The sequence below is a fragment of the Hippocampus bargibanti genome, linkage group LG07 (assembly GCF_051943395.1).
Source record: "Hippocampus bargibanti isolate YZ-2025 linkage group LG07, ASM5194339v1, whole genome shotgun sequence".
NCBI classification, from domain to species: Eukaryota; Metazoa; Chordata; class Actinopteri; order Syngnathiformes; family Syngnathidae; genus Hippocampus; species Hippocampus bargibanti.
In genome coordinates this window covers 23,272,535-23,292,098 of record NC_142740.1, presented here as the reverse complement: position 1 = coordinate 23,292,098, position 19,564 = coordinate 23,272,535, and the positions used below count along the sequence as shown (strand labels likewise).

The following is a 19,564-nucleotide window of genomic DNA, read 5'->3' as shown; positions in this document are numbered from 1 at the left end:
GATCATTGCCAGACCACCATTTTCTTCACACTGCAGTCAATCTTGTTTTTCCCCCCTCTTCCCTTTCAGTCACTCCAAATATTCTCACCATATGCATTTCATATTCAATACAACCCATATGCATTTCCACAGTAAATACGAGCCATGGTTCCACAACTGTCCCAGCTGCCCTTCAAACCTTCTTTCCCTCTCCTGTGATAAATTTTAAATGGCACTCAACAAGGCTCGAGTCTGTTGGTGTGATACTAGTCTGAGTCTTTTGGCAAACGGCTAGAAGATGTCACACCGACAGCTCCTGCACACACACACACACACACACACACACACACACACACACACACACACACACACACACACACACACACACACACACACACACACACACACACACACACACACACGCACACACACACACACACAGATATTTTCAGAAATTACATTTTATAAGGAGAGTTTTACCTGCACATTTAACACCTTTAACACCTTGAAATGGCACTGCCGGTTGGGTACTTCTTGAGATTCCCAATGACTCATTTTCAATCAGTTCTGTTTTAAACAGATGGCTATGGAACTCCAACCAGCCTGAAGAAGGGTTTGAGTTTCTGAGTAATTAGGGCATCAAATGTAACTGCTGAACATTTATGCACAATCTCAACTTTAATGAAGCCTTTTTCTGTTCTTCTGGTCACTCACAGGGCTGTTGCTCACATTTCTTATCGAGACATCTGTATAATGGACTCACTTGTACAGTTGTCCCATGCATTGGTATTTGATGGAATTTAGCTTAAAGCTGTTCTGTTCTGAGAACACTTAACAGGGAAAGGGCATGACTTTCATTCACTTTCTTAGAATTGCTGTCTAAATAGATAGATATGCAGATAAGTAAAGAGAGAGATCGATAGACAGATAGACACACATTCTGTATATATCGTTTTATGGCTTTCTTTTCTTGGAGTAATGTCAGCAGATATACTGTCTTGCTTTTGCAGTTGTTGCCTTTCAATGACCTCTGTCGCGGCTTGAAATAGGCCAAAGGCAACAGATGGGGAAAGGCCTGCACTGACAGGTGATCTGAGGTGCTATGTGCAGATGAAGCCAGACTTTATTATTTTTTTTCCCGCCTGCCCGTTGGAGCCTCTTCCATTTTGATTAAACTTCAAACATGGCAATGTAGCAGAGAATCTTCCAAATTTACATGTTGCGATCATTTATTATTAACTTTATCGACAATTTCCTCCAATGTTCTCCTCCATTGACACCAAGCTACTCATATTCTCCTTGGGTTTCGTTTTTTAGCGTCAGGACTCACCTGGCAGACTTCATGGATGTGCATGACACTTTTTGATGGTACCCTTGTATTCTGTATTCCTGTCAGCAATTGTCAGTGCAGATTTCATTTGACATTGTGAATCCGTGCTTTGACTCCATGTTTTGTCACTCATCTCGCATATTGCTAACCATTTTTTTAGTAATAACCAAGGTGCAATATAGTTCGGAGATGCACATTGCTGATCACCCTGAGCATTGAAAATGCTTTCTGATTCGCCGGCAATGAGTGCCACCTGATACTGGCATCCCATTGTTCATCTTAGATTATCCAGCATGATGCAATTTTGACAAACAGAGTACGATGTGGGACAGTTCCTTGGAGAGGATCCCGTGATCTGGTTTATATGATTCCATATCACAAACAGCACACCGCACACCTGTGAGGAGATTAAAATCCATAACTTTCTACCAAAATGTTGGAATGCTTATAACAAAACAAAACAAAAATGTTTGCACTTTCACTTGCTATTGTCTTGAAAATAATAATAATATCTTCATTATTAGATTTAATTGTGTAATAATTATTTAATTATTAATAATAAAATTCAGGGAGTCTCCCGCCTAGTGCCCGACGACGGCTAGATAGGCTCCAGCTTCCCCTAATGAGGAATGAGCGGTACAGAAAATGGATAATAATAATAATAATAATAATAATAATAATAATAATAATAATAATAATAATAATAATATTCTCACATAGGGGTGAGTTTTCCAATATTTATTTGTCTGTGGAGTGTTCCTATATAAATAGATTGCTTCTCAATTTATTTTCACCACGTTTGGTTAATTATGCACAAAAATGACATGCGACTGAGGAAATGATCAATAGCTTTGGACCTGTAATTTGTCGGTCCACACAAATGAATGGAAATGCCACTATAGCCGAAATATTTCGTTACTTCCAGTATGCCGCTAATAATTTTGTTGACCAACTTGCCGCACCCCTTATGTTGATTTAGTGTCTTCTTTTACTCTTATCCCACAAACGCAATTATGAGGACCGTCGTGTGACTTCATATATACTTTTGTATTTTGGTTTGAGTTCACTTACATCAACATCCAAGCAACTGAGACTCACGAGTAATGTCCAATGATAAATCTAATTAACCACTGTTCGAAAACACCATTTCTCAGCACAAGCAAAGTACTTATGTTGTTCAATGTAAAAGCATGCGAATGAAGACACAGACTACCACAGATAAATGACATTATACTGTAATGTATAGCAAAAGCTTTCAAGGTTGGCCAGAGAAAAACTAATTTAACGAAGAGGCCTCTGTGTTCCTTCATGCCATCTCTGGTTTCCCCAAAAATGCCAAAAATGTCACTGTGTTTACAAATTCTAGACAAATTTATTTTTAGTTTTTATCCCCTCGAGTCATTACGTTTTAATTTGGCCCCAAACCTCAAGTTGCAAAAATTGTGCGGGCTATTTCAGCATAAACAAAGCTATTTCGCATAATTGTACCTTTGGAAGAGGCTTCTCTTTAGAACAAGGCATTGATTTTCGTTCCTTCTTTCCCATTCTACACTGTTGAATTACTGCATGTTTTTTTTCTGTCCTTTCTCTTCATTTGTCCAGTTCACTTTCACCAGACTCTCTTTCATCGTACTCAACTGGCAAACTGAAAACAGAAATACAATTGGATTACCTTCAAGACATAGATGTCTGTGTTTTGATGGAATTTTGAATCTACTGAAGCCAACACTCGACTAGCTTTGGGGAAAAATGAGAGCAACATGCTTTGTAAGCCCAACAATTCATAGCAATACCGCTGATGATGTAGTTGTACACTCGCATGACTTAGTGCGATAGGTTCCTGCTCATCCCAAAAATATGAAAAAAAGGAAAGACATTGAACACGCAAGACCGCCACTTCCTTTGATATCAACTCATATCGAATCCCACTTTTGATACTGAATTGGTAAAAGAAGAGGTTACACTGTTTTGTCAACTTTTGACAAAGGTTTCCTGAGGATGTCTACAGGAATCATTTTCAGAATCCACATTTATGTCAAGGTGCTTTCAAACATCAACAAAAGAAAATCACGTGTGAATGTGATCACTTGAAACTGTGCTGACTTTGCACAACTGTACATGGAAGAGTGAAATCCATACATGTTTGGACTTACTGATTCAAACATTTGTGGTCTCGCGTGCAGCTTTTTCTGGGTAATTTTCAGTTCAGGTTCAGGTTTGCAGTGCTTATATGAAAGGGGCTATTCAGAGTGGGGTGGAGTTCACACAAATTGGAGAACACAGACACAGTACTCACAGTACTCTACACCCAACCTCTCACAGATGTTCATGTTTATAGGGGCCTCATCAGCTCCAATGCAGACCTCCCTTCGAGTCGCTGCACACGCGCACGCACACTCATAAGGAAAAAGGAAGCACAAGCAAATTCCAAACTCCAAACTTCCAAAAAAGGAAGCACAAGCAGATTAAAATCTTTTACAGTTTGAGAAACTTATCCACAATTGTATTGAATCTCCATCCCCCGCAAACCTTCCCTCATCTCACTTTAGAGAATGTCATCTTCATCCCCTCGGCTCAAACCCAAAGACATTTAAAAATGAAGCATGTGAATCCTTCCTCACCTGATGTACATAAAAATGTTAAATCAGCAGCTTTTCTTTCCTCAAAAACCAAACGCTAGTCTTCGTTCTTTTCCCGCTGTAATTGCTCTTTTTGTGTGTGGTGTTCATTTACTGCACTTAAAAAATACTTTTTATGACAAGAGTTGTCATTTCAGGTCAGCATCAAAGTCAGAGACGTTTTAAATATTAGAGAAGCATTATAAAAATAATAACAGTATTCGGACCGTTTAATGTGTACACGGTATTTGTATTTTGGGGGTGCTTTTAGTGTAGTTTTACATCCGGTCCAGGGCGCTCGGAGAGTGGAGTCTGTCTGAGCTTCTTTGCCTGAAAGGCAATCTCCAATTTTATTGATTTTAATCAACAGAAGCAGACAACCATTTGCATTTATGTGCACATCTCAAGTCTCTAATAGGGAAGAAAAACCCGAGCTTGTTCCACTACCATTTATTCCGCCACACTGTGCTTTACTCTCACGGTAAAATACATTATGAAGAAGATATATATTTATTGTAAAGAAAAAAACTAATCATAGCCCAGTATGCACTATAGCTTTTCTCTATTTTTTTTTCAAATATTCCTTTACATGACGAGATTAATTTTGCATCTTCTTGTAACCATCAGGTCACATTACATTCATAATTGTTTTTGGCTCATATGGTTTGATAAATGATTGATGCTGCCCTCTGTGGTATGTTTAAGTCATTTATGACTCTGCATTTCTAATTTAAGTTGCATTAAATAAAAAAACAGATGTACAGATTGTACAGATGACGGCTGAAGAAACCTTCTCATCGATGGACCACTCCTGTACGACTGAGAGCTTACACAGACGTTAAATAAAAAAAGCTACATAGAAACACTATTTACATCAATGTGTTCAATTAATTTCACCAACATAAGATTCGATCACTCTGAGTGGGCCTTCCACTTTTAAGTCACTGCAAACCCTTCTTCTGGATTGAAATTCAACTCTGCTGCTCTTCTCTGGTAATATTTGCACATGCTTTTCAATACTAAACTAATAAAGAAATGTATGTTTTCGGTCTTGTGAATTTCAATGAGGCTCAGACAATTACCAAAAGGGGAGGGGCGCACTTAGTAAAGATTGATTTTCAGCTGAGCGAAAGCATATCCTTCAGAGAAAATGAGGTACCGGCATACACACTCGGACACACCAGCACATACATGCATGTGCAAAATATGAGCGAGCGCTCCTCAGCTAGCTTGCTCAGTAACTTGCCCCCAGTCAACTACTTGAGCACTCGCCTGTGTTCAGAAGGAAGGTTAATTGAAGGTTAGGAATGGATAGCTGGATACGAGAGGCTTTCAGAGGGGTGTGTTTGGCTTGTTGTGTGAGTGTGTGTGTGTGGTTGTGTGTGTTTGCGTGTGTGCCTGTGTGGGTGCTTGGTTGCTTGCTCTGACCTCCTCGCTCCCCATTTCATCTTCTATTCTCCCTCTGTATGTCCTCATCCAAAGCCCAGTCAAAATGTGCAGCCATGCAGATAGGTACAATCTCATTAATTCAACCCATGGGCAGTACTGCATTGCTAGCTCTTCTCTCCTCCTTTTCTCCTTCTCCACATATGCTAATTCCCCAGAAGGTTAATATAATCTGACGCCGCCCAGGTTAACTATCTGCTGTGCTGTCAACCTATCCCACCTGTGTTATCAAGTTGTAGAAAATGCTGGTACATACACATGATCAATAAAAGTGTTGTTTCTGACCTTTCACATTTGTGGCAAGCATTTTTTTTCCATGACAATTGGAACACGATTAAGTGGTATCCGTAAAGAAAAAGAGAAACTACTGAGATCTTATTCAATCCAATTCAAATGAGTCGGTTTCCCATTATGGATCGATACAACTTCACAGAAAAGTGCTTTACGACATATCACTTTCCCCTCCATTCTGAATAATCCCCGCCTCCCTGTTTCCATGGTAAACAGACAGATGGATCCTTTAATCCGAATCGATTTGTTTGTCTCACACTCAAATGTCAGGTTGTCATTTGATCCTGGCCCCTCTTCTCTCCCCATTATTGGCTTGGTCTTTCCTTTTCCCCCCCTTTTTTTAGTCATACTGATGCTGATGAATACTTCCTTATCACAACAACATGTGTATCGAAGGGACCATTATTTGCTTTTCACACAATTTCTCTTTGTACACTGAGCTCATATTTGCCCTCAGTAATTTTCTGTTGTGTAGGTGTGTTTTTTGCCATGTCTTAAAGATGCAGCTGCATGTTTATTTTGTGGCCGACATAGTTGATCTGATGCTGCAAAACAACCACCGTGTTGTTTTGTTGCCTCTTGTTCCTCTGCTGGCAGAGAAGTGAAAAGGGGCCCGATGGGGGGTGAAGAATGAAAACATGAGAGCAAACATCTACAAAACAAGAAAAAAAGTGGCAGATGAGTCATTGTCAGAAAAAAAGGGAGGTATGCATATAGAAAAAAGAAAAAAATACAACAGCTGGGAAATTTGGGGGAAAACTATACAAAAACAAGTGATTGTCAGAGGAATTAAGTGAGGGCATACAAAGTACCAGGAGAGAATGACAACATAAAAAGGAAAAATGGGAAAACAGCCTGTAGTGTGTTTACTGCTTCACCAGATCAAACAAAAAAAATATTTTTTTTTGAGTGTCTGATGAATCTTTGCATAAAATGTAACTACAGTAAAGTCTCGTTATATCGATATCGGATATATCGATAGTCCCGGTTATATCGATACTATTTCTATGCATGCACAGAGAAAATTACATGCAAACAGGGTCGGATATATCGATAGTCCCGGTTATATCGATATTTTTTCGGACTCCCTTGAATATCGATATAACGAGACTTTACTGTAATTTACAATACGATGTGACTTAGAGATCCATCCTGTTGACATCAGAAGCTGAAGTGTTTCCCGCACAAGTTGGATCAATTTAAGGATCAAATGAAGAGAAGCCATCACGATTACACAGTCAAGAGAAACATTTGAACAAGCTATTTTCCTCCAACAATCTCCATTCATAAATCATCAGGAGATTAGCGAAACAGTATACTTGCTCTGCTTTGTAGAATCGCAATCTTTCACTTTCTCATGTAGGTCTTTCATGCACAGGGTACAGTAATGTGTTCCTACCACCCCCCAAAAAAAATCATGATTGCTGAATTTCCATTGCCACTGACAGAATGTTTTGACTTTTAGTAAAAAGGTTCCAATTCTGGCTGCACTTTGTAGTGGTGTAGAAATCTAATGTGACGATGAAACATTGTTTTGTTAACTCATTCAATGCCAGACGATGCGCAAAAATGTTTTCAATCCAGTGCCAGAGTTTTTGTCATTTTCACTCAAATGGCAGGATCTACAAAAAACCTGAGTTTTGGGACTACATAAACATTCTATGCAGCATAAAAAAACCTAAAACTCTCTAATTTCATTAGAAACAAAGTTAATTCCTAAATTACATGAGTCTGGAGTTAGCGGATCTTAAAATGGGAGCGGCTGTACAAAAATCAAATGCTGCCCCCTCGTGGGAGGGAAAACCATTGCCAGAGGTCTGACCAGCACTTTATCGGCACCTCCCGCAATAAAGACTAAAACCGGAACAAATTCGAAAATGGCGCTCCACGTCATGGTTTTCAATTCCGGAATAAATTTGGGAATGGCAGTGAATGAGTTATGGATTATTCGTCATCCAGGTTACAAAACTGGCCTCTTCTAATGAGCTAATACACCAGGCAGTGGTGTTGAGATATGAAGCATCAAATTCAGAGGTATATTGTCTTTTTGTTCCTCAACTACGTGCGTCTAACTGTTAGAAAGAGTCATCAGTACACACACACACACACACACACACACACACACACACACACACACACACACACACACACACACACACACACACACACACGCACGCATACACGCGCGCGTAGATTCAATCCAATCAGCCACATCTTCATTGTCAAGGACCGTCTCGCATCGGTCTCACTTTCCCTTTTCAGCTCCGGACTGCTTTAATTCATTACCTTCCCTCTATATACAGTATTATGCCATCCTTCCCGACCTGCCTTCCACTACCTCACATTGGCCCCTTTTTGATTGTCATCATGAGCAATGCTACCTTTGTCCTTTGACCTGGATCATTGCTGGCCAAGTGCTGCAAATGAGGATTAGGAGAAAGGAAACAGCATATTTTCTTGGAGCAAGGTGTCATCCCTTCGTGGTAAAGAAAATGGTGAGGCAATTAAGTGTGCATTTAGGAGGTCAGCGCAACAGCCTTCCAGATGTTGATCTGCACAACTGCCTGCTGCATGGCCCAGACGTCTGCTGTTCTCAGCCTTGTTCATGGTAGATTTTGATTTAAAGATAAGAAAACTTTCATTTGACTCACAATGGAGAAATTCCCAATTCACAGCAGAAAGGTTATGAAAGGAATCCTCCAAAGCCTTGGTGCTAAATGCAATCCACTATAAGGTTTTTTTTTTTTCTGTTCAGTTATCCTGGATACCACTCATCTGGGCAAGCGAGACTACAGTTAGTGAAAACAGATTTCTTAGTGTTTTGTTCATTGAAAAATACATTTAACTTTAATTTGTTCTAAATGAATATTTTCTCAGCTGACTTTTTTACAATTAATTCAAATATTTTTTTTTTCATTTTCCTCTCCTCAATACAATTAGGAAAATGAAAATTTGACATACAATATGTCAAATAAAAGATTAGCAGATTCCCCCTAAAAATAAAGATACACCTTTCCTTTGACAGCTATGATTTCTACACCAGCTCAGTGATACTGTATATGGATTTCTGTACAGCCTGCATATTGCTGAGCGGGCATTATATCCACCGTGAATCCCCTGCTGAATAGAGAAAAAAATCATTAAAAATGGCTAAATTAGCCATCAAAAGTCCTTAAAAGGTCCATCAATAAAAATGTCGCAGAAAAGTGGAAACTCAGATTGATTTGTTTTCTTTTTTAGTTCAGCCAGTTGAAATTGCTTTTCAGAGGCTTATTTGTTTTTATTTTTGTAGTGTTTATTTTTTTTCAATGTGGTGTTTTTGTGCAAGTTTAAACAATATTGCAAAATGTATGTATTGGGCAATAAAAACTTAGCATAAAATATATTCAGATTGGTAGAAAAAAAGAAGCAGGCATTTCAGTTATATCAGTTTGGCATTTGCTTGCATGAGTCTGAATGGGATGGGAAGTTAACATTGTTATGGCTACAGATCGAAACTGAAATACCATTTGCCTCTACAAAGAAAAATAAATAACTAAATATAAGTTGCACAGCCAGGCACTGTCAAGTGAAGACAACAATCAGTTGGAATAAACTCCTATAATTACATTGAAAATATTAGATGTACATATATCCATGGTTTTGATAAGGCCCTCACCACACTCCGCTGAAAAGATTGAATATTATTGGTTTTTCAAAAGTCTTAAAAGGTTGCTGGTAATGAGACAGTTTAAAATATCTAAAAAAAATTTAGATGTGCTCTTATAGCAACTAAGTAGTTTAGAAATTCACCACATGAAATAAAATGAGAAATTTCACAAAATTTCCTTTCAAAGCAACATTAATCATCCCATAGACTCCTACGGGACTAAAAAATGGTCAACACAACACGTACAATAGTTGCAGGGGTCGTGATTTAGAGAACAGCAAAAGGCAAAGGCCTGTGGGAAAGCAATTCCCTTGAGATGTTTCCAAGGCTGGGAATCTTACATTCCTGAGTGTAATATCATCCCCGTGTTGCAGTTCTCCTTGTCCAAGCATATGTCAAAAGGGGTGTTCATTTGATGCTATAGTGAGCAATGCATGCAGGTTTTTTTTTTTTTTTTTTTTTGCTAGTGTCCTGGTACTACAGTGCCATCTACTGCTGTTGTTCACAGCCAATTGATTCCAAAAACCGTTAAGGAACCAACAACTGGCCGACTTGTACTGTATTAGCAAGACAAATTGAGGTGTCCATTTGACATTCATCAAACATTCTTGTTACTAAATATACTTTTTTGCTTTCCCTTTTGGGTTTTACTCATCTTGGCCTTTAATGTTCATCTCAAGATTAAAATCTGTCTGATTTATCGGTTCAGCTACGGCATATGAATGTGGAGCAGCTTGCCCTTGATGTAAGTTACACTTAATATGTAAATGCTTCAGGCATCCTTCAGCGATGGGTGCTTTAGTTGCGTAAGCTATTCTGCCTCCTGTGGGGCTTTCCTATCCATAGCACCTAATGACAGGTGTGCCCCATCTCAAGTTACTTCAGTACAGATTTTACAGGATATGGTGGAGGCAAACGAAAGAATGATGCTAGGAGGTACACTAAACTATTTATATAATAGTCCTGCAGTCCCATGCAAATTCATGTGATTCTCAGCTGCGCATCTGTAATGTGAGCATTGCTTACTTAGTATGCATGAGTTTGAAGGAGAAAACACAGTGAAGTAGCAAAAAAGGAACACGAGGGTTTGGAAAGATGACTATTTTGATCAGGGAGATATATACAGTGGACCCCGGCATGTTCACAGTTAGGAACCCATATTCGTTCATTTCCCACATTTGAATATAATTAGATTTTTTCATGGCTGTTTCCAGCTTTCATTCTCGATTTTCTTTGGGCATTTTGTATGTCAGAATTGTCAAATACATTGAGTAATGGGAAACCTTTTTTATAGTTTAAAATAAACACTTCTCCATTTAAACATGTTCCCCCTTATCTCTTCAACCTTTGTTTTTAGTCGAGCATTGAACTGCAGTCAAGAGTGTCACGCGTAGCCACCGTGAAACTGAATCCCACACATAGCCTTGAGTTACGTTCAGTTTGCACGTTCAACAACAATAGGTTTTGTAATTGTGTTGTGAAGTTTGTAAAGCTTGCTGAGGCATTGATAAAAAAGGCATGCCCTAAGGAGAAGACCATAAATCATAACCCTGGCCATCCTCTGTACATGGATGTAGTAGTCTCCCTCAGGCACGGCACGGTTTCCTCTACATCCAACATTGTTTACTGTGAGAAACAAAAGGAACATCACTCTCTCAGTCACAGATACAATTTCTCTTGTCATCTGTCTGTATTTCCTTTAGTCATGACCAATGCCTTCCTTTACCTGCAAGGCAAAAAAAGAGAACGACAAATGAACGGCATGCTGGTCGTATGCTGCGCTATTGTGTTGAAGGCTGAGATGGTTTTCTTAAAGACGCCCACTCTTTTCAAGAAGTGTGCTGTATTTTCACTGCTGTCGTCATAGATTATTAACAAAAATCCAGACTACAGTTTACAGGTAAAACTGCATTATACTAAACAGTAGAATTCAGTTCAGAAGGCAGGAAGCAGAGCTGGAGGTAGCAGATCTGAAGATGATGAGGTTTTCTTTGGGAGTGACCAGGTTGGATAAGAGGCTTTGGAGAGAAAGTCAGAGAGGCCAGACTGAGATGGTTTGGACATGTCCAGAGGAGAGAGTGACTATATCGGGAGAAGGATGCTGAGCCTTGAACTGCCAGGCAAGAGACCGAGAGGAAGACCGAAGAGGAGTTTTATGGATGTGGTCAAAGAGGACATGAAGGTAGCTGGTGTGAAAGAAGAGGATGCACAAAACCGGGATAGATGGAGGACATTGATTCGTTGTGGCGACCCCTGAAGGGAAAAGCCGAAAGGAAAAGAAGAGGAGAAGATACTAAACAGTAGAATTGTCTGAAAGCTGCCTTAGTTTGAACAGAAAAGCAAACCACATATAAACTATTTTGATTCAAGCATGTGTTTTATGTAAACTGTCATTTTGCTGTTTGTGTACCTCAGCTCTCCAAAAACCTATCACAGCTGTACAACAAGTGTTTGTGATATTGGTGACACCTTTCAAGGACAGAATTAGTGTCACGTCCTACTTTGTAATGAACTTTCAGTACATAGATAAGAAGATGCAAATGACTCATTGACAAAAAAATAAGGAAGCCACATTGGGGGAAAAGCATCTGTTCTCGTATTTTTGGAGGGGCATATTCCATTCCAAATATGTTTTCATTTGTTACTACGATACAACCACCTGAAGATCACAAAAGAACGGTTGCCATTTTTTAGGCATTATAACACAATTGACTATTCTCATACATTACAAAAGCAGTGTAAGTCAGAAAAGGTAGCAAAAAGAACAAGTTGATAATAAAATGAAACAACGTAGAGAATGTGATCGAGTTGCATGAGGACTCGAGTCATATCAAATATTATTGGGATACATTTTTAACATTTTTATTACCGGATAAGAAGGACTATTCCGAAAGATAACATTTGTTTCAAAAATATGGTAGCTATGGAGACTGGCTTTAAAAAAAAATCAATCAAGATGTCTGATGGCTGCTAATAATGCATTATTTCCCTGGGGAAATAATGTATTATTAGCACAAAGAACAAACGAAAAATTAACATTGGCTCTTCTGTGTCTGTTTCTTCTAGTACAGTGCCAAAGCATCCTGCCAGCGGAGCTCAATCTTCCTTGTGCTGCTGGGGCTTCGGCTCTCCAGCCAGGTCTCAATTAAACTTCCCCTATCCCTGCCCCACCCTCCACACACGCCCATTGGAACCAAGATGGCCACAAGGTGTTCAAGTCATCTCCTTTTTCCACTCCTGCTGCCTCTTACCAATCTGCTGCTCTCACTGCTGCTCACCGGCTCACACGCCTTATGTAAGTACCAGTTGAGCTATGCGGCCCTTCTCAGTGACATTTGCTAACACTGGTTTAACTCTGACAAAGCATTTTGGTTGGTTTCTATTATGCACTGCAAATAAACTTTTACATTTTGTGAAAGATGGTCACAACGTAGTGTTTTTGCTTTTTATTTGAATTGAAAAAAATGATGGAGAAAGCTATGACAATAAATCGGTGCTCATCAAAGTCAGGTTCTCTACATAGCTGAGCTGCATGTTAAAGTAACTTTATTACGATCCAATCTTGTGCTTGCAATTCTACGTGGGGTTAATAAATGGCATTTAATTAAAATAAATCCATTAAAACTTCCAATGAAATGAAATGTAGAACAAAAGCAGTGGTATTTTGAATCTTTTGATTTTATCAATGCAAAAAGTGTATTTTTCATACTGTTTGTTTGACCTTTTAAGAATATGGTACAAGTTGAGCATGTCAACCGGACATACTTTGTCCGAGAGGTGCTTTCACTTGGCTTCCACTGCGGGTTTACTGTTTAGTCCAGACATGGGCAAACTACGGTCAGGCTTTTTAATCCGGCCCGCCGAACTTGTCCAAATTATAGTAAAAATAGTGTCTGAAACTCATGACAAAAAGCTAGCGGACACCAGGGCAGACAACTCTGAAAAGTTGCTGGCCCCATATTCCAGGCATTCGCGAAATAGTATGTAAATGCCATATCTTGCATATTCCTTGAGACAAATGTATGAACTGCTAAGGGCTATTTTTCACGTTTGAAAGACAGTTAATAAATTGGGTTTTAGTGTTCTTACGATGCAGAGGTTTGCACACACTACATTTAATGCTTTAGTATATCCGGCCCAAACACTCCCTCCAAATACTCCTGGCCTGGCCGGCCCCTCTGTCAAATTTTAGAACCCATTATGGCCCGCCAGTCAAAATGTTTGCCCACCCCTGGTCTACTATGTGAGCCACATGTAGATCAGGTTGCCCCACACGCCTCTCTATTGCTGTTTTCAACCCAATGCGACACAACTATTTTTCTGTGAAGGTGTTACACTATTCAACAAAATCACTTATTTCCATTTGCTTGACTTGTCATATGGAGTGAAAAAAAATGCTGTGCAGCTGAACAAATCTTACGGATATTTTTTTTCTCAGTCCCCTGTTATACTGATCATATGTCAATTATTCTAGAACAAAAAACAATCTTTGTTGATGCCATTAATATCAGTGTCTGAAACTCATGACAAAAAGTTACCCGACACCAGGTCAGACAACTCCGAAAACTTGCCTGCCCGGCCATAAAGTTGCTTGCCCCATTTTTCACAACTTGAAACACAATAAGATGACGAATCGCAAAAAAAAAAACATTGTTGCAAAGTATTATGGATTGATAATCAGAATATATAACAGAACAACACTTTAAAATGTACCTACCACAAATGCTCCCTTGCTTAATTGATGGTAAATATCCCTTGCTGATGATTTTGCGCCAGTTGTGGTTTGTCCATGCACTGTTCGGCATGTTGCACAATGTAATGTTTGCGTTGCGTCGTCTGCTACAAACCACGTGAACTCGTCTTTCCACGATGCTTTTAATGTACGGTTACGTTTTGTAGCGTCATACATTTTGTTGGGTTCTTTTGAATCTTTCTTTTGGGGCTATGACGCTCGGGAAAGTCCGGAAGCACAAAGTTATTCAATGCAGGTTTCTGATTGACTCCGGACTATGTGTGGCGGGTGTCACAGCGGAGACTGTCTTGAGTTCCGCGTTGCTGCCCTGTCTTTTTATTTATTTTATTGCTGAAAACACATTATGGCAGGGACAGGTGAAGTCGCATGGGTTTCGTCTTGTGAATAACATACGACTTCCCCAAGTAGCTCTCAATATGCAAAACATTGTACATTCGTACAGTGGTTATTTACAGAAAAGGGAAATAAACACAAGTTCATTGTTATTTACATGATGTCCCTGAACGCATCACATGGCGGCAACAGCGAACTGCCGATATGCCACTAAGACTCGGCCAAATAAAAAAACGACACAACAAACGAAATACGATAAAACCGAAATGAAACAAACATTACCTGCAACACAGTATGGCAGAAGGGATAGGTGAAGTCGCATGGCTTTCGTCTCGTGAATAACTGCGCAACAGAAAAGCACTATGAAGCACAACTGCTTGAAAATTCCACTTGACAAAACTTGAATTAAAGGACAACCGACGTCACTTTTTTGTTTTTAACTGACACCAGAAAAACGTTTTATAGCATCTAAAATACCCAAAACACGCAGTATGATGTTTTTAGTCAAATGCAAAATACCAATAAAAATGACGTCTTGCATTGGTTGTGAATCAAAACAATGGCTTCAGATTTGGATAATATGCTTTTTTGTTACACATTCAGTTATGAATATGATTCAAATAGTTCTGAAAAGGAAAGCATCCATGTTTGCAATCGATTAAAAAATTTATTTGTGCCATTTTGAGGCAACATTGCGGGGAAAATCTCTCACCCAAAAAAAGAGGCACAAAATGGCGACCTCCCGTGGCCACCTACGTTTCCACAGGCTGAAAAATTCCTTATATTGCGCTTGGACGCCCTCTTCTGGGCTTCTGGCGGCTTTTGGGTGCAACACGAGGTCACCAGACCAAACAAGTCCAGCAAAATACATTAACGTGATGGAAGGACCGCTACAATGCGTCTTTTTTACGGTCAAGAGCGGTCCTTTAGTGACGTCACGTACGGACTCGTCACCAAATCAAAAACAAGACTTCCTGAATATTCAGCGCGAGTCTTAAAACGTAAAATATAGCTATATGCGGTGGAATTTTATTAAAATACGCTCAGTAGAAGTCATTTGAAGCCATTTTACAAATTATGGACACAACTTGTCCAGAGACGTCGGTTGTCCTTTAAATAACGATACAAAAAGTAGTCTGGACTCAAAAGGAATCGGGGAACTAACTGGATACACTACACAGTACATAAGGCAAAACAATAAAAGATATTGTCATGAAAACGCAAGTTAATCCAGACCATCTGAGAAATACGACTCACCATACGACTTCCTCAAATAGCTGTCGTCTGAATTGGGCTACGGGTGCCGTTGTGTCACTTCCGTCATAATTTAACAATCTTAGTGCATGACTCAGTTAAATATGCAAATTGACAAACAAACCGAAATTCCGAAATTTCCAAACCGAACAAAGATTTCAAAATCGGAAATAAAGCAAATGTTTGATTTGAATTTTTTGTTTGTTTGTTTTTTTTCTTGAAAGTTGTAGGCCACCCGGGCGGAGACGTTGTGTAAATTGTATGCCTGAACTAAAAGATGCACTCACTGGGCGTTCGGGCAGACATTATTTCAAACACTGTTCGTATAAAAAGATAATTATCCTATTCCATTATTGGTGGTGCATTAGCTGTGTCGTATTTTGCCCTATAATCTCCTGCTTCAAGATTTTTGCAGGATCATTTCTCTATTACAATGGGTTTGGATCAGCATTAAGAAAGGAAACAAAGTGGATTTTCTGCAAATAGAACAGGAGTCAGGACAATTTGGGGGCGAGTTCATCCTGTGTGTGTGCGTGTGTGTGTGTGTGTGTGTGTGTGTGTGTGTGTGTGTGTGTGTGTGTGTGTGTGTGTGTGTGTGTGTGTGTGTGTGTGTGTGTGTGTGTGTGTGTGTGTGTGTGTGTGTGTGTGTGTGTGCGTGTGTGTGCGTGTGTGTGTTTCGGTAAGCATTTTTAGCATGATTTTAATGTGATCAAAATTAAGGGAAGGTTGTTAGTTATAATAAAATAGGAAATGAATACATCCAAAATTAGTGCACAGACTTTACGGGTGGCGAAACTCAACTGAGGAGAAATTTAATGTGGTCATGTTTCAACAGAACTCTTTTTCTTTGATTGCGTGGGGGTTTATAAAGTCTGGTCATGTGATTGTGCACTGTTTTTTTTTCAGGAAAGGTCCAGAAAGGTGACATGACAATGTTTTTTTCTAACTATTCATTTTGAGTCAGATTCAAACAAATGCTCCTCATGTTTTAAGCACCATTATGAACTGATCATATCTCGTCTTTTCCTAGTATTTTCCCTTTCTTTCAGAAACATTCAATCATACCATAATTTTGTTTGCTTGAACACCTTCCTCCTCACCTCAATCTGCACTCAGCTAAACACAGTGGCACTTCTTTTTGGAAATGACCCCAAACCCTCCAGAACATGTCAATCTTACCTGCTACTACCCCCCTCTGCCCTTCCTTATTCATGTACATAAATCACAAAGTAACAGAGACCTTTTAATCAGAAGAAAAAGAATGATGGTGCAGTAAATCCAAACAACAAAACCTTCATTCATATTTAGGTGCATTCATATATTTCATTTCTGCAGGTGATTCGAGAATCCTGGGGGGATTTTTATTGTCACAGACTTGCACATGCACTCACATACACACGCGCACACACACACAGTGGAACTTTCATGAAAAATCAATTACAAATATCTGCCTTTAACCAAATTATTATGGAAGCAGAAGTAACATTTCCATAGGAAATAATTCAAACCCACTCAAACTGTTCCAGATACCATCCATCCATTTACTGATCCACTTTTCCTCACAAGAGTCACGAGACGTGCTGCTGCCTATCCCAGTTGCCTTTGCGCATTAGGCGGGGTACATTTTGACCTGGTTGCCAGCCAACTGTAGAGCACACATGGACAAACAACCATCCAGGCTCACACTCACACCAGGGGACAATTTGGAGTACTCAATTAGCTTACAAAGCATTTTTGCACTGAGAGGCCGACACACTAACCAGTGGCCTACTGAGCCATCCCTGTTCTAGAAACCGAAAGATCATAACAAAAATAATACAGCAATCCATCACTCATCTGAAGGGCTGATCCTCAAAAAGGTTTCAGGCGTGCAGTGAATGAGTAAATTAGCTCACCAGGCATTTTTGCAGGGAAGCCAGGACCTGGATTCAAGCCAACAACCTTAACCCCATGAGTCGAACATGTTAATAATTTGACTTCATGAAAAATTATAATTGTAATTTAACGTTGAGATGAGTGTTTAGTACGCCGGCTTCACAGTGCAGATGTCGTGAGTTCAAGACCTAGTCCGGTCTCCTTGCGTGGAGTTTGCATGTTCTCCTGTGTGGGTTTTCTACAGGTCTAAAAACTTGCATGGAAGGCTGACTCTAAATTGTCCCTCGGTGTGTGTGTGAGAGTGACTGGTTGTTTGTCTCTGTGTGCCCTGTGATTGGCTGGCAATCAATTCAGGGTGTCCCCCGCCTCGTGCCCAAAGACAGCTGGGACCCTAATGAAGATAAATATGTCTGAAAAATGGATGGATGGATGAATTTAACATTGAGAAAACAGTGTGAAATAAATGTATTGTTTTATAAAATAGATCACTTTGACCTTTAATTAAATATTTTGATGATATGAGAAATACAGTTATTTCATGAAGTGTATGTAATCTTCCAGTTTTTGACTTTACTGCAAGTTTTTCATTGAATTCTACGGTCTTTCCTTTTTGCTCAAAAGGTTGATACTTGGAGCTTGTTTTTTGGCCCCATGGTGGCTTATTGAGCGGTCACACTAAATAAATAAGTACACCAAACGTTTTAAAGCTTTTGACAAATGTGCCGCAACTTATCACTGATGTGCACTCAATAAGAAGTTACTCAATAGGTTGCGCGTGCACATCAAATGCATTGCGCAGTGCTCGATTCTAGGAGCAATCGATTCACATGGTTTTTGATCCATCATCTGAATGGCTATACAAAAGGTTCAATGACATTCTGGTTAAATGCTTGCAAACCAAAAAGTATGAAGACGCGGCCAAATAAAAAAAAGTAGTGTCAGTTCTGGCACCAAAGTTCTCCCATGAGGGGGCAGCCACACTGATTGATTTTGCACCAAAAAAAGCCAAGACAGCATTTTTTTCTTTCTTACATGCAGTTGTTCTCTGCCAATTATTCTTTTTTTTTTCCCCACATATTATCTTTCCCACTTCATTTATGTGTGAGAAACAGTTACATTCAATTGAGATGTGCCCAGCTGTTGTGTGATTGTCTCTGGACATTTGCTAACATCCACAGTTTTTTTTATTTTTTTTTGCCCCTCTGTAAAATGCGAAGAAATGAGTTCATCTTTTATTCAGTCCCAAGCAGGAAGCCATGCGCCAAGAAGTCTCTCTGCACTTTTGGCATTCTTGGAAGATGGCAACAGTTTGGAAACCTTTTCTTTGGCCTCAGTTAAATAATTTAGAATGTTTATAGAACAACCAAGCAATCAGTAGAAAAGCTAAAAACCATAAAATCGAGACATCACATCAAATAGGCTTCCAAAGAAAATACATTTTGACTGTAATATGGAAAAGAATATACTTTATGCATCGTTTGGAATGTCAACATTTAAACACAATCTTTTGAGGGATGCCGAATTTGTTAGCAAAATTTACATAAGGAAATCTAAATAATTATAAAAAATAATCTGCAATTTGAAATCACATTCTAACAGCACAGCCTGTTTTTTTCGTCAGCACACCGAATTGTTGAAGGTTTCAAGGTCTTATTCAATCTCTCTCTCTCTCTCTCTCTCTCTCTCTCTCTCTCTCTCTCTCTCTCTCTCTCTCTCTCTCTCTCTCTCTCTCTCTCTCTCTCTCTCTCACTCCTTCCACCCCTCTCTCTCTCTCTCTATCTCTCTCTCTCTCTATCTCAGTCAGTTGCTCTCTTTTTTTCACTGCTATTGAATGATTGCCTCCATGACAGAAAATCAACATAATAAAAGGGATACTTTCACATTAGATTTTTTGAGTTGAGAAATTATTGAAAATTTCATAAAATCCTACTTTATTACCAATGGAAAGAAACAAACCTATCAAATAAATGAATCTTTTCCTTGTCCCTAATTAATGTTTGCCTGGATTTTGTGTATTGGAAATTGGTCATATTTAT

At 39.2% G+C, this 19,564-nt stretch overlaps 1 protein-coding gene across 4 annotated transcripts in view; it reads left to right on the top strand.

Moving 5' to 3' along the window:
• Nucleotides 1–19,564, top strand: part of ptprsa (protein tyrosine phosphatase receptor type Sa) — a 241,764-nt gene that overhangs the window by 91,338 nt on the left and 130,862 nt on the right. For all 4 annotated transcript variants that reach the window (XM_089001604.1, XM_089001603.1, XM_089001605.1 and 1 more), the window contains one exon: nucleotides 12,380–12,608. In XM_089001604.1, the coding sequence (XP_088857730.1) occupies nucleotides 12,512–12,608 (97 nt within the window). In that variant the 5' untranslated portion in view covers nucleotides 12,380–12,511. The remainder of the gene's footprint in view (nucleotides 1–12,379; nucleotides 12,609–19,564) is intronic.